A 15,250-nucleotide genomic window follows, 5' to 3' on the forward strand; every position below is an offset into this window, starting at 1 on the left:
GAGCAGGCATGCCTGTCAGAAGTAGCCTTCCTTAAACTGTGTGTGGTGGTATATGCCTGTGATCCCAGCACTCAAAATGTCAAGGCAGGGGAACCCTAAGTTCAATGTCATCTATAACTATACAGCGAGTTTGAAGCCAGCCTCAACTACATACGACAGTAAAGTCCTTTTCTTTATTGCAAGACTAAGCTTGAGAACATCTGTAAGGACAACAGATTGTCATGGAAACCCTCATGAACTCTAAAGGGCTGGAGTTCACAGGTAAATGGGAATACTGCAGTCAACATTAAGACTTTATTAATTGCTTCCCTGAATTTATTAAATGTTCTGAACAAAAATATACGTGAAGACAATGTTTAAATAGCTTTAAGCACCTAGTAATATGGCTATTACTCTACTGCAGGGACTATAAAGTGGCACCCAAACCTCATATCTTCAGAAGGACTGGGAGATAGCAGTAAGATTTTAATACCTGAGATAGAAAATGTATTTTACTATAGCTAGTTACAAATTTCTCATTAGTATTTAAACAACCTTTTGAATGAATACAATACTTAATACATAAAATTTGGCAGAGGCAGCAATGGAAGAGAACAGATGATGATCTGAGAATAGGGTAGTGGCACACAGAGGACTATGTGTCACAGGGAAGTGTCTGAAAAGTTGTAGACTGTGAGGGTCTCCTCAGTCTAATGTTCCACAACGCGAGGGCACGCCAAGGTGTCGGGCCTTCTTGGGGATCTATATAGCTCCACAAAGAGATGGGAGAGTGGCAGGATCCCTGCAGGTCTTGAGTATAGTCAGGGATTAAGAGTCAGAGGCACAGACATGAGCCAGTAGCAGAGAGAAAACAAGGCCCAACCCCAACAGATTCTGAATGAGAAGTGGGGTAGGGAAGGGGACTGCCAGGTGTCATTAAAAAAATCACAGATTAGGGATGGGAGTGATGTGGGACCCAGTTCAAGCAAGGACTGGACAAAGCACAGGGCCTTTGCACTCTGAGCCACCCCACCACTCTTTTTTTGATGGACAGTATCACTATGATACCCAGTCTGACCTCAAATGTTTGGACTCCTGATCCTCCTGTCTCAGCCTCCCAAAGTACCTACAATGAAGAAATGTTCAAACTTGTCTATTATCATAATCCCAAAGGCTAAACTGCAGAGCTCTGAAAAAATATATATAGCCAATTAAATAATAAATTAATAAGTCAGATTGAAAAGGATCATTCAAGCCATTTATTTACTAGTATCTGGCTTCTTGGTCAAATTTGGTGATTGTGTAGTCAAATGTGATATTACATGCTGGCATTTTTCTTTCTAAAAGCACATCTTTTAAAAACCTAACCTGGGGCCAGGTGTGGTGGCTCACACCTTTAATCCCTGCACTTGGGAGGCAGAGACAGGTAGATCTCTGTGAGTCTGAGGCCAGTCTGATCTACAAAGTGAGTTCCAGGACATCAAGGCTACACCGAGAACCCCATCTCAAAAACAAACAAACAAACAAACAAACAAAAACCCAACAACAAATAAATAAATAAAGCCTAACCTGATTTGAGATAGTTTAATATTTTAGATCACCTTAATTGAATGGGTGGAAGTCATCTTAATCAATTAAAGCTCAGTGTTTATGCTCATGAACTAAAGTCTATTTCGTAAAAAAATAATTTCAATTTACGCTAAGAGCACGATTCTCTGGAATTTTAGTAAGTAAGTACACTGATATGTTGTATTTTATGAATGTCCCCCTCCTCCTTCTGTATGTGTGGCAAGCACAGTATGTATGTGTACACACACACACACACACACACACACACACACACACACACACACACACACACACACGTACGTACTGTGTGGGCAGATGTGTGCATACAAGTGTGTGCCCAAGGACCAGAAGAGAACACTATATGTTCTCTTCTATTACTCTCTGAATCATTCCCTTGAGACAGGGTGTCTTACTGATCACTGAAACCAAGAAACCTGGAATTTGATTTGGAGAAAGTCTTTTTATAAAATACCCAATATTCTGACTAGATTTAGCACCCTGCAGAATTTCTGTTTCGGCTTTGTTCAGTCTGTATCATTGCCATCCTCAACAAGGAGTTTAGTAATTTTGTCTAAGTTGTCAGACTAACAGAGTATCTTTATTAGAAACATTTCCTTAACATTACTTCACAGCTTCCATTTCTTGTTGTGGTGGACTGAAAGAAAATGGCTGCCAAAGGGAGTGGCACTATTAGGAGGAGTGGCCTTGCTGGAGGAAGTGTGTCACTGTGGGGGCAGGCTATGAGGTCTCTTTTCTTAAGCTTCACTCAGTGTGCCAGTGATTCAACTTCCTCTTGCCTCTGAGTCAAGATGCAGGACTCTCAGCTCCTGTACCATATCTGCCTAGGTGCTGCCATGCTCACCATCCTAACTATGACTGGTCCTCTGAAACTGTAAGCAATCAAATGTTTTTATTTGTAAGAGTTGCTGTGGTCATGGCATCTATTCACAGCAACCAAAAACCCCTAAGGCATGTGTCTATCTGCGCTACACTCACACCATCTCCTCTATCTGATGCTGGCACCCAATGCTTGTTAATTTTCTCTTTGTTTCGTTTAACTGCCTTACACCTTTTCTTACTTTTCTCACTTCTACTTAATTTTATTCTACTCCTCTTTGTGTAGTTTGTTAAGATGGACTCCAGATCTGAGACTTCAGTCCTCAGAGTCCTCCCTCCTCCCTTTGCTTCTTGCATGTTTTCTTCTTTTGAGACAAGGTCTCACTGTCTGTAGCCCAAGCTGGCTTTGAAGCCATAAGCCTTTGCCTTACCATCCAGAGGAGGAGGACTGCAGGCACATCCACCATGCCTAGCTCAGTACACGGTTTGTAATATAAGCACTTAAAGCTACAAATATCCCTCAAGGCACCAATTTAGCTGAAAAAAAAAATCACACTGAAAAATTTATGCTTTATTTTTATTATTAATGATTTCAATATACTTTCTAATTTTCTTTGTGATATCCTTGATATGCACAGATTATTTAGAAGTGTGCTGCTTCTAGCCCAAATATTTGGAGATTTTCCAAGAATATGATGGTATTATTTCAATTCTTTTAAATCTAGTAAGACTTCTTTTATACTTCAGCATATAATATCATATCCCAGTTTTTGTCTGTTTAATCCTATGTACCACCAAAATATCCATATGAATATTAATATATAATGACAGCTAAAAATTGGGAGATAAGGTCCATTCATTTGAAGCATTTTTTTTTTCTTTTTAGTTTTTGGAAACAGGCTTTCTACACTATAACCCAGCCTAGTCAAAAAATAAGTGACTGAGACTGGTTGTGAACTCACCACAGCACTCCTACGTTAGTTTCTTATTTACCAGAATCCATGTAACGGCTTAAAAATGTTCTTTTAAATGTTCTTTTTGTCTAAGTTTTTAAAAAACTTATTTTCTCCAACTTCTAAATTGATGATAATATACCTGAATGCTATAGAAAACAAATTTGGACTTTCATTTGGAAATAACCTAGAAGTAATTAATTTTAGTTTTACCTAAAACATCAATCATGACTTCCTTAGAAGTTAAATTTATGCTTCAAAAGGCTTGGGTGTGGGTAGTGGGATTTCTGGGTGGGTAATGGTACTTCTGTACAAGCCTGGCAAGCTGGCTTTGATCCCCAGAATCCAAGTAAAGGAGGAAGAAGAGAACCAATTCCACAGAAGTGTTCCTTGACCTCCACACTTGTGCCATGGTAAAAGTTCCCAACACACATCACACACACAGAGACACACACACATTAACTCAAATTATTGAATGAGAAGGAAGTTTTAATTAACTTGTAATGAAAAAAAAAAGCTCAGTGCAAGTAGCTATGCTGTCTTTCTTGTCACACTGCTTCTGAAGAGGACAGTGCAGAGCAGGCACATGGAAATTGTTGAGTTCTCTGTAACCTGCAGGTGTGCAGGCCGAAAAGCTTCAGGAGAAGCTGCCATCTTGACTGAGGCAAAGCCGTGCTGGTCTTTCCTCTGGCTATTTTCTACTCTTCCCAAATGAAAAGCTACCTGCGGCTCACTTCCAGCAGGATCAGCCATGTGCCTCAGGTATACCAAAGCCACAAGAAAACCACGGCTCTAACATGGCAATAGTCTTGAAATCTCACTAATACCCTGGTCTCTTTCACCCCACCGAGCAACAAATCTATTATTATTGGTTAAAATGATGTACATGTAGTTTTAATAAATTCAGTCTTATACCTGTCTTATAATATGTGGCCATAGAATACTTTTTCAATAGACAGCAATTACACATTGCTGCTAATTCGTAATGAGCCAACTGAAAATAGTTATATAAGGCATGTTTGGTCTGTGCATGGCTGCGCATCATGCAGATGGAAGGAATGTCAACTTTGAAAAATTAGTTACCGTGCTCTTCCTGTCAGCAAGCTTCTTCTTGGGTTTCCCCTGTAGACGTAGAAAGGACAACAGTGTTAGAGAGCACCACCCACTCACTCTCTCCAGGTTCACACACACAAGGACCACATATACAAAGCCTTTACTGCAGACTCCATATCTAGAGAGGGCAGACTGGGCAATTTTGGGGAGCAGAGCATCCTCAGAGAAAAGTAGACTACTGTGAGGCAGGGTCAACTGAAAAATGGGGAACAGGCAAGGAAATTTCAGAGAAAAATGAGAACAAGGACTTAACATTTGTCTATCTACTGATAAAGCAAATTACAATTACTCCTCATGACAATGTGAAGGCAGCTATTACACCCACTGTCATGTGCATGTGTGTGCAGATAAGCGGGAGATGATACTTCTATAATCTGCCCGTGGTCTGGGCTTGGAAGGTCTAACCTGGAGTTCAGGGCTTAGATCTGACCACAGAGCTTTCTGTTTTCATGAGCTATTTCATAATAGGAAACCAAGTTCTACTCTCATGGGGTTCCAAAAACTATTCATCCATAATAGACTTTCCACAACTAAAGAAAAAAAAAGAGAGAGAGAGAGAGACCTTTAAAAAGCTAAATGCCAACCATGCCTGTTAAACAGGCTTTTGCTTTCCCTCAAAAGCATATCCTTCTCATTCAATTTCCACACTTAGTACTGGGGGTGTGGGGTGTTCCACAGTCTGACTCTTACTCCTTCCTGTATTTGGCTCAGCAAAATTTTATCACCATTTATGATGGTTTGAATAGGAATGGCCCCATGGAGTCCTGTGTTTGAATGCCTGACCCATAGGGAGTAGCACTATTAGGAGGTATGGTCTTGTTGGAGGAAGTGTCACTGTGGAAGTGGGCTTTGAGGTCTCATATATGCTCAAGCTATGCCCAGTACACAGTCTCTCTTTCTGCTGCCTGTGGATCAAGATGTAGAACTCTCAAGGTCCTTCTCCAGCACCAGATCTGCCTGTATGCCGCCATGTTCCACCAGGATGATAATGGACTAAACCTCTGAAACTGTAAGCCAGCCCCAATGAAATCTTTTCCTTTACAAGAGTTTCCATAGCCATGATGTCTCTTCACAGCAACAGAAACCCAAACTAAGACATCACTGTATCGTCAATGCATCCACCACAAGATACTGGACAACTATATGCTCACCACCATTGCTGGCATTTCACTACTATGCATCGTCATTCCATTAACTTGTTCAGTTAAATACTTTGCCATTTCAAAAGTGTCATGTTAATGGAGATACATAGTATATAGATTGTGGTATTTTTTAAAAGGCAAAAGTGACATATATAATATTTACAGAGAATCAAGTGAAAGTTAAATTTTCATGAGGATGCTTTGTTTATCTTTTCCTATACCTTCCCATTCTGCTAGTGTACTGATATGAGTGGCCCAGGAAACTCAGGATGACTAAAGCCCAGACAATGGTCATCTCCAGGGTTCTATAATCATGGCCTCTAAGTATAATCTTATGGGTAGCTTTTAATAAGTAACTCCACTTCCCTCCAGGGATGGCGGCAAGGGGATAAATGTCACTTACAAGATAGTCCTGGGTTACTAATTTGCAGCCAGAGGGTTTTTTTTTTTTTTTCTTTTAAACTATTGCATACAATCAGACACTAGGTAAGATACTGTTTGCCAAAGCTGTTCAAGTAGACAGGAAGAGTGTGGGAAGGGATGGGAGGTGGAAAACCCAACCTTAAGAAATGAGTGAATAATAGTTTGAAATTGACAATAACAATTTAATGTGAGAAGGAAACAATTCAGAATGGGAGAAGAATTTACTGGAAGATGTGAGGATTTGGAATGAACACATTTCATCTCTTCCAAAGCGTATTTTTCTACACATGATAGGCTCTTAACACTGACAACGATGAACACAACAAAGCACCCACTCAAAAGGCCAACAGGTAAAGTACAAGTTAGTGAACAGGAACTTGTAATTCAATCCAGGAGTGTAATGCTGACTAAAGGACAACAGATTTAGCTCAAGCTATTTAGGGATGGATGGAAGGTGTCACAAGCAAAGGGAAGTTTGTAAGGATAAGGAGATATGAAAAGCAAGAAAAATGTGGCCTGATTGGGCCGTGGTTGGTACAAAACCTGAACTGAGGCTTTAAAAGGTGGCCAGATTAGATCATAAAAGCATTCTTTGCTAAATGGGGAAATTTGTTTTCTTATTAAAAAATTCTAGGAAGTTTATATGCAACAGTTGTTAGCTGAAACATACAGAAAGATTACAGAAATATGCTAGCTTGCATGATGTAGTCCAATTAAATATTATCCATATAAATTTAGGAAAATAAACAATAATGGTTTTTTTTGTTGTTGTTGTTTTTGGTTTTTCGAGACAGGGTTTCTCTGTGATTTTGGAGGCTGTCCTGGAACTAGCTCTTGTAGACCAGGCTGGTCTCAAACTCACAGAGATCTGCCTGCTTCTGCCTCCCGAGTGCTGGGATTAAAGGTGTGTACCACCACATCCAGCATACTAATGGGTTATTATAGCTCATTTTCAAAAGAAACTTCACTTTCTTTCCGCCATAACTATTTTAAATGTTGTAGATACTGCTCACTAGTTGAAACCACAGTGGCTGGCAAGGCTGCGGCTATGGTTTCACTAATGAATAAGACATATATTTTGTTTTGTTTTTGGAGATATGGTCTCACTATGCAGCACTGGCTTCAAAAGCTTGATCCTCCTGCCTCAGCTTTCCAAGTGTTAAGATTACAGGTGTATGACACCATGCCCATTCATATATAACATACATCATGTTTCTTGCTCCAATCAAAATGTTTCATAATTATGGCTAGACTGGGTTTCCAACTGGCCTACTGTGCCTTCTTTACCACTCATTCAAAAACCCAAGTATGGAGAGATCCAGAGTCAGGCATGGAGTCCATGTCAGTTCAGAAACAGAACAATAGATCTTGGAAGGAAACTTGTGCAAATGCATATTTTAAGAAACTAGTGGATTACTTCTAAACATGACTGGACAATCAAAGCTCACCAAATATATGCAGATACCTGACAGTAAGAAATAGATTTTTTAGTTGATAGTTTTTTACTTGTTAGTAAAAGTTAGTCCTCTAGGTGGAAAGAATGAATATGGAGAAGCTGAAAAGATTTCAAGACAAAAAGATTTGAAAAGACATACTATGCATAAAACATGAAAGCTAGTCAAAAGTGCGAATAGTTGCTGGATATGAAAGTCACACTTTCCCCAATAGGAAAATAAATGTAGTGCCTCCTGCCTGTGATCACAGTAAATGCTAAACAGAGTTAGGACTATTTTAGAGTTTTAGAAGACAAAATATAAGAAACCCTCAAGAAGTTAGGCATGGTAGCTCACAACTGAATTCCAGGAGGTAGGAGGTTGGGCAGGCTCTCCATGAGTTCAAGTGAGGCTCCAGGTAAAGCTGGGCTCTAACATGAGCCCATCTCAAAGAAAACACAGAAAAGAAATCTCCAGGGATGTAAAGCTAAGATATGAGATGAACGGAATAAAAAAGGAAGAGAATACAGCCAAAATATGTCAGTACAAGTCCACAGGGAATCAGAAGAAGGAGAAAGGAAGCTATGCCCATTGAAAGACTTATGACTAGGCTGTGGGATGCAAAGTCAGAGTACTGACAATTGACATAGCAGGACATATCCTGCTGAAGGGTCTGACCTGCACAGATAAAGAAACCTTGGCAAATTCCAGTTTGCATGCAAAAGTCTGGGGCTGTCTTCCACACAAATCTAAGAATCGTCAAAAGCTATGTGTGTGGTTATTGAACACCACTTATCACAAATACACAGATTTGAAAGTGCAAATCCAATTTCCTATGATAACCAAGGAACTGCAGGAAATGGCTGAAGTCTGGATATCTATTTTAAGACTTCCTCAGAAAACAAGACATATCATTAAAGTAAAGAGAATTTCTTCAAACAACTAAGGTGCTTCATTAAAATTACCAATTACTGAACTGTTACACAATGTGGTTATACTGCATGGGCTACAAGCATCCATAGGGGTAAGTGGCCCTGTAGCTGGGCCATCTGAATTCCAGCCTCTGCTAACATCAGTTCTCAACTCCCCTGGCACTGCGCTTACCAGCTGCCATCTGTGCCTATGTGTTTACTTTGCATTTATGAACCCTCCTTGTCTTTTGAGCCAGTAACACTTTTGTTCTTGAAAACCAGATGATTACACCACTGAAAACTGTGCCTAGAGCACTGTTCACTCTCTGCTTCCTGCCTGACTGCTGACCAAGTGTGACCAGTTGCACCACACTCCTGCCTCTGTGGCTTCACTGAAATGATGAACTGGCCTCTCAAACTGTGAGCCAAAATAAACACTTTCTACAGAAAGGAGGGAGGAAGGGAGGGAGGGAAGGAGGGAGGAAGGGAGGGAGGATAAACAGCATGCAAAACGTGCTGAGTAAGGATCTTAAAAAAAGAAGGGGAACGGGGCATCTGGTAAGACAGCTCAGAAAGACTTTTATGACTTAGTTTTTGGCTTTTAAAAATATTACAAAATTCGGGCTAGAGAGATGGCTCAGAGGTTAAGAGCACTGACTGCTCTTCCAGAGGTCCTGAGTTGAATTCCCAGCAACCACATGGTGGCTCACAACCATCCGTTATGAGATCTGGTGCCCTTTTCTGGTGTGCAAATATATGTGGAAGCAGAATGTTGTACACATAAACAAATAAAATCTTTTAAAAAATATTACAAAATGCTGAGAGCTGTTAATGCATGCTGGAAGATGAGCTATATGCTGGGTTTTGTAAAAGACCTTTTCTACTCCAGGCCCTGCATGAAGACTTTGATAAAGCTGCTACCTTCTTTTACATATGTTTTCTAAACATTTAGCTGTGCAAATTCCTACCTGTCCTGGAATAGGCGTGTTGCCAGCATATAGTTCATGGAGGTTTTGTGTTCAAGGTAGGACCTGAAGGACAAAGAAAGAAACCAAATTATTTCTTAAGTTTAGTTAAAGGGGAAAGAGACAGAAATAATACCACAAATCACGCACAAAATTGATAGAATATTTACGTACTATTTCTAAAGTGCCAAATGAGATGGTTGCTCAGAGTAACTGATAAACAATTAGAGTAAGAATAAGTAGAATAAAACAAAGAATAAAGAAGGGGATTTAACTTAGAAAACAGAAGACAACATTTTCTTTAGATTAATAAGAGGTCACTCTGAAAGGTAAAAAGAAAACTAACCAAGAACTCACATGCACAGACGAGTACAACAGAAACCGGAAAAACTGCCTCAAGGAGAGAAACAGGAGGCTTTCAGCTCAGCTGTCCCCAAAGAGGAAGCACGCTGTTGGAGAGGCCAGTACTTCCATGCTGTTTACTGTGGGGGATATGCATTTCTTCTTGCAAACTTTCAGAAACTGGGCAATCTGCATCACTAATTCATTCATACATTCTCTACACAGCTATTGAATGTGATTTTGCAACACCAGCCAGATAGGTTTCCTAGGAGCTTTCTCATCCCACATGTCCCATGGACCCTTTGCCTCTAAATGGAAACCTTCTTAGCACAATAGCTGCTCAAGTCCACCCTGTTACACAAAGCCTTCCATGTTAGGAACACTGTTGAGTCTACAGGTTTCCTTGTCTGACCTCCTCTGTTCTGTCACATGCTGTCTCTAAGAACACTTGATCCAGAAAAACTGCATGATGCAATCCATCCTAGATACATGCCCAGAAGACACATTCAAGAATGCCAACAGCATAGCTGTTCTTGACAGTTACAGACCAGAAAGAGGTCAAATGTCCATCAACAGAAGACTGAAAAATTAATAGCAGTTTCAACCCACAGTTTCAAGGGGAAAAAGGGTAATCAAGGGGAATGAGATGTATTGACATGAATCTTGGTGATTTACTTAATGAAAAGAAAAGAGCAACATTACATGGAACATACTCTTTCTGTCTGGAAGATGTTCAAAAGCAATGAAAGAAAAAATTCTGCTTCTATACATCAGAGGATAACTGGTACAGGCCCCACATTCTTGGCACCAAAGTCAGAAAAGTGTACAAGATATAGAAACAACTGTTTTCAGACATTAAACAAATAGTGGTACAGGGGGTGATTCTTATTAGTGAGAAGTAACAGAATTAAATCTTCCAGTTCCTCTGCTGTTCTTCCTATAGGCGATTTCCAGAGCATTCATAAAAGGGATTCAAGTGGGGTCCCACAGTCTCTAAGATGAAAAGACTAGATCAAAGCTATAAAAAGCATCTAGAATTTTCAGGGCAAGGTACTGAAGAGGAGCAGGCTAAATATGAGAAAAAAAAGAATCCCACAATAATGATGAGAGCCCCCTGAGTTTTGGGGTGCATACCGATCTTCTCAGGCAGAAGGTAAAAGTCCTCTAGGTTAAGCAAAAGGCAACAGTCAGAGTCAAGAACAACCAAGACCAATGGACCTCAAATACTGCCACAGTTCACAAGGGGCTGAAAATGGAGTTCCAGCTGCCAGAACATGAGGATCTTCTTGAAAGCTGGGTCATTTCACGGATACCCCAAAGGTATCTTTTGACATAGATGGATGCTGGGCTTATATTAAAAGAACCCTAACTTTATAGGCTGGAAAAGATTATGACAATCTACAAATGACTCAAGTGCCTCAACAAAAAACTTGAACAGGGTTTAAAGTGGGCAAGGAAATCTGAACACTGAATATGTATCATATTTAATCAAAATCTACTATACATATGAATAGTGTATCCCAGAAACCAGTGGTTCTGAACATGTGGGTTGCGACCCCTTTGGGAGTGAAATGACCCTTCCACAGGTGGGAGTCGCATAGCAGATATGCTGCATATCGGATATTTACATTATGATTTATAACAGTAGCAAAATTACAGTAGTGAAGAAGCAACAGAATAATCTTATGATTGGGGGTCACATAAGGAATTATATTCAAGGGTCACAGCATTAGGAAACCACTGCCATAAACTAAAAGAATGCCAGTCAATGGACTCAGAAATGACAGACAGGAGTTAAAAAAAAAAAAAACAAAAACTGGGAGGGAGAGGCAGATGGATCTCTGAGCCCGCGTTCAAGGTTAGCCTGGTCTACACAGCAAGTTCCAGAACAGTCAGGAACCATGCCCCACCCCCCCAAAAAAAAGAAGTAGATATTTACTAAAGTTATTACAATGCATGCACAATACTAAAATTATTACAATGCAAGTCTGAAAGAAATAAAAAGAGAAGGAAACAAGACATAGAAAAATATAAAAAGGAATTCTATATACAAAAAAGTGAATACTGGAAATAAAATGTTCACTGGAATTATTAGAAGTTAGGCTGCTGCAGACAAATGAAAATTAGCCTTAAAAAAAAAAAAAGAAAAGAAAATTGACCTTAAAGACAAAAATAAATGGCCATGAAAGCAACCATAAAAAAATAATAATAATCTTGGGGCTATGGAGATGGCTACTTGGTAAAGTGCCTGTTGGGTAACTTGGGACCTGAGTATGGCTTCCCAGCAACCACATAAAAAGGTTGGGGCAGTGGTGAATATCTGTATCGTCAGTGCTGAGTGTGAAAACAGATACCCATAGTTCATTGTCCAGGCAGCCAGGTCAAACTGAAGAGCTCCATCAATAAGAGACCCTGTCTCAAATACAAACAAACAGGCCAGAGAGATGGTGCAGCATGTTACGGCACTGGATACCAAGATTGGTGGACCTGTGGTCTATCCCTGGGACCCATCTGGTAGAAAGAATCAATTCCTGTGAGTCATCCTTTAATGGCCACACAACCTGTGCCACACACACAATCACTGTTCCCTCGTCCTGTAATATATTGATAAAATAAGGTAGAGAATGATCAAGAAAGACGGCTGGCATTGCTGTCTGGCCTCTGCATGCAGGTCTACTTGTGTGGAAACACATCCACATGCACAGTTACACAAACCTACACCCACACCCTTAGAAGGAAGAGACAGCACTTTGAGCAAAAGAATAAGATGCCAGGAGACTACGAAAGACACTGCATACATAGTCCTCCTAAGAATAAGATGCCAGGAGACTACGAAAGACACTACATACATAGTCCCCCTAAGAATAAGATGCCAGGAGACTACGAAAGACACTGCATACATAGTCCTCCTAAGAATAAGATGCCAGGAGACAATGGAAGAAACTGCATAGTCCTCCTAAGAATAAGATGTCAGGAGACAACGGAAGACACTGCATACATAGTCTTCCTAAGAATAAGATGACAGGAGACAACGGAAGACACTGCATACATAGTCTTCCTAAGAATAAGATGCCAGGAGACTACGAAAGACACTACATACATAGTCCTCCTAAGAATAAAATGCCAGAAGACGGAGGACTTTTTTTTAAGTACTAGAGAAAACAGTGTCAATCTAGAATTCTTTCTACAACTTGTCAAGAAAATCTTTCAAATGTTGAAACAAAAGCATCTGTACAGAAACAGAAGTAGACAACATGTTGCTATTGGAGTTGTGCAGGGCATAGCAAATCCTAAAAGAGGAAGTTCTTCAGCTGGAAACACAGTGAAGACTATGGAAAATGGCAATGTATGTATAAACACAAGACTTAATTTTCCTTATATTTTAACTGACTCTTCAAGCAAAAATAGCAATGTAGTACCATGGGATTTAGAAGCAAAACTCATACCAGCAATAACACAAGAAGGACAGAAATGTTATGGTTGTAAAGACCCTATTTTATACATGAAATAGTATATTGTTTGAAGAGTACTTTGCAATAAACAAAACACATGGTCACTAGAAGAATAACAGAGAGGTAGGATAACTTATTAACCAAAAGATGACATAAATGAAATAACCAAGAAAAAACTAGATAACTAATACAAAATATCAATGAAATGAGATGTTTAATTACTTGTTGTATTTTCTTTTTGCTTGATTTTAATTTTTATTTACTTTTTCACAGCTTCATGCATATGCATAGTGTACTGTGATTATATCCGTCCTCTGTTACCCTCTTATCCTCCATTCTTTGCCCCGGAAACCCTTCCTCTACTCAACTAGCAGGAGCTGATTCTTAAAAAAAAAAAAAAATTATTAATTTATTCATTGTATTTTATGTATGTTTTACCTACATGTATGTATGTGCACCACACACGTGCTTGGTGCCCATGGAGGTCAGAAGAGGGCACTGGATCCCCTGGAACTGGAGTTACGGATGGTTGTGAGCCACCATGTGGGTGATGGGAACTGAACCTGGGTCCTCTGTAAGAGCCACAAGTGCTCTTAACTGCAGAGTTATTTCTCCAGCCCCAAGATGATTTTTCTAAGATAATATCAATAAACTTTCAGTTAGAGTAATGAAAAAACAAAGAAGACTCAAAAAAAAAAAAAAACAGGACGAAAGGAGAAATCATACTAGTTAACAGAGATGCAAAGGATCATGGCTAGGAAGTAGCTGTTATTGGAGTCTCCACCTGGAGGGAGCATGCACACAGCTCTGGATTCCATGTCCAGCACCATATAAACTGGGCCTAGTGGCTCAAACCTGTAATTCCAGCACTCAGGAGGTAGAAGTTCAAAGGTCAGAAGTTCAAGGTCATCCTTGGTGATATAGCAAGTTTGAGGCCTGCTTGGATATATGAGACCCTCAGAAAAAGGGGGGGTTGGGGTGGGAGGATGCTGAAGCTAGAGAAATGGCTCAGCAATCAAGAGCACTTACGGAGGACCCCTGCTTGGTTCCTAGCACCCACATCAGGTAGCCCAGAATGACCTGTAACTCCAGTTTTAGGGGATCCGAAGCCCTCTTTCAGCCTCTGCAGGTACCCACATTCACATGCACAAACCATACAGAAACACACAAACAAACACATATTGTTTTAAATCCTCAGGATAAGAAACTATTAAAGAACAATTACACTCTAACAAACCGGATAATTTAGAAAAATGAATAAAGTCCTATGCACATACAACATACCAAGATTTAATTAAAAACAAATAAAGATATGAACAGATGAATAAAAGATGGAGATATTCAATCAGTAATAACATCCAGTTAGAAAGAAGAGGAGGAGGAGGGGGAGGAGGGAGGAGGAGGAGGAGGAGGAGGAGGAGGAGAAGGAGGGGAAGGAGGAGGAGGAAGAGGAGGAAGAGGAGGAAGAGGAGGAAGAAGAAGAAGCAGCAGCTGCAACTGCCACCACCTAGGTCCTGGTAAGACAGGAAGGGGTGGAGGGAGGGAGGGAGGGAGAGAGGGAGGGAAGGAATGTAAAAATCCTTAACACACTGAACTCAAAGCACATTAAAAAAAAAAAAAAAAAAAACTAAAAAGTCTAAAAAGGATGCAAAGATGGCCCCGAGTGCTATACCCCAAGTGCACCAAAGAAAAACAGACACAAAAGATTAAACAAGCTAGCAAGGATGCAGAAAAAGAGAAGGAACCTTTCAGATGCATTGCTGAGAATGGTAACTGTCACTATAGAAACCAGCATGGATATTTCTCAAAAATTAACAATAAGAACTACTATATGATCCAGCAAGAGACACCTATATTTTCGCATTTATTGAAACACTATTAACAGGATATAGAGTAGATCTAATTATTCCATCAAGAGTAGAATAGATGAAGAATATGTGGTTCCTACACAGTAGAAGATTGTTATACCATAGAAAGAACAAAATCTTGTCATTTTCAACAATATAGATGAACCATAAATGTGGATGAAATAAATCAAGCATAGAAAAACAAATGCTGTATTATTAACTCCTATGCAGAATCCAAATAGAAGTCTGACATCATACTTAGAAAGTAGAGTGGTGAGAACAAG

General features: G+C 39.8%; 1 protein-coding gene across 20 annotated transcripts in view; it reads right to left on the minus strand.

The window, feature by feature from the left end:
- The window catches only part of Ttll5 (tubulin tyrosine ligase like 5), a 237,788-nt gene that overhangs the window by 145,185 nt on the left and 77,353 nt on the right, over positions 1 to 15,250 (minus strand). For 19 of the 20 annotated variants that reach the window (XM_027418555.2, XM_027418564.2, XM_027418563.2 and 16 more), the window contains 2 exons: positions 9,329 to 9,391; positions 4,422 to 4,460 (listed from right to left, as the gene is read on the minus strand). In XM_027418555.2, the coding sequence (XP_027274356.1) occupies positions 4,422 to 4,460; positions 9,329 to 9,391 (102 nt within the window). Of the gene's footprint in view, positions 1 to 4,421; positions 4,461 to 9,328; positions 9,392 to 13,561; positions 13,585 to 15,250 lie in introns of those variants that run through there. The other variant, XM_027418569.2, reaches the window with a different exon arrangement.

The sequence above is a fragment of the Cricetulus griseus genome, chromosome 5, assembly GCF_003668045.3.
Source record: "Cricetulus griseus strain 17A/GY chromosome 5, alternate assembly CriGri-PICRH-1.0, whole genome shotgun sequence".
NCBI classification, from domain to species: domain Eukaryota; kingdom Metazoa; phylum Chordata; class Mammalia; order Rodentia; family Cricetidae; genus Cricetulus; species Cricetulus griseus.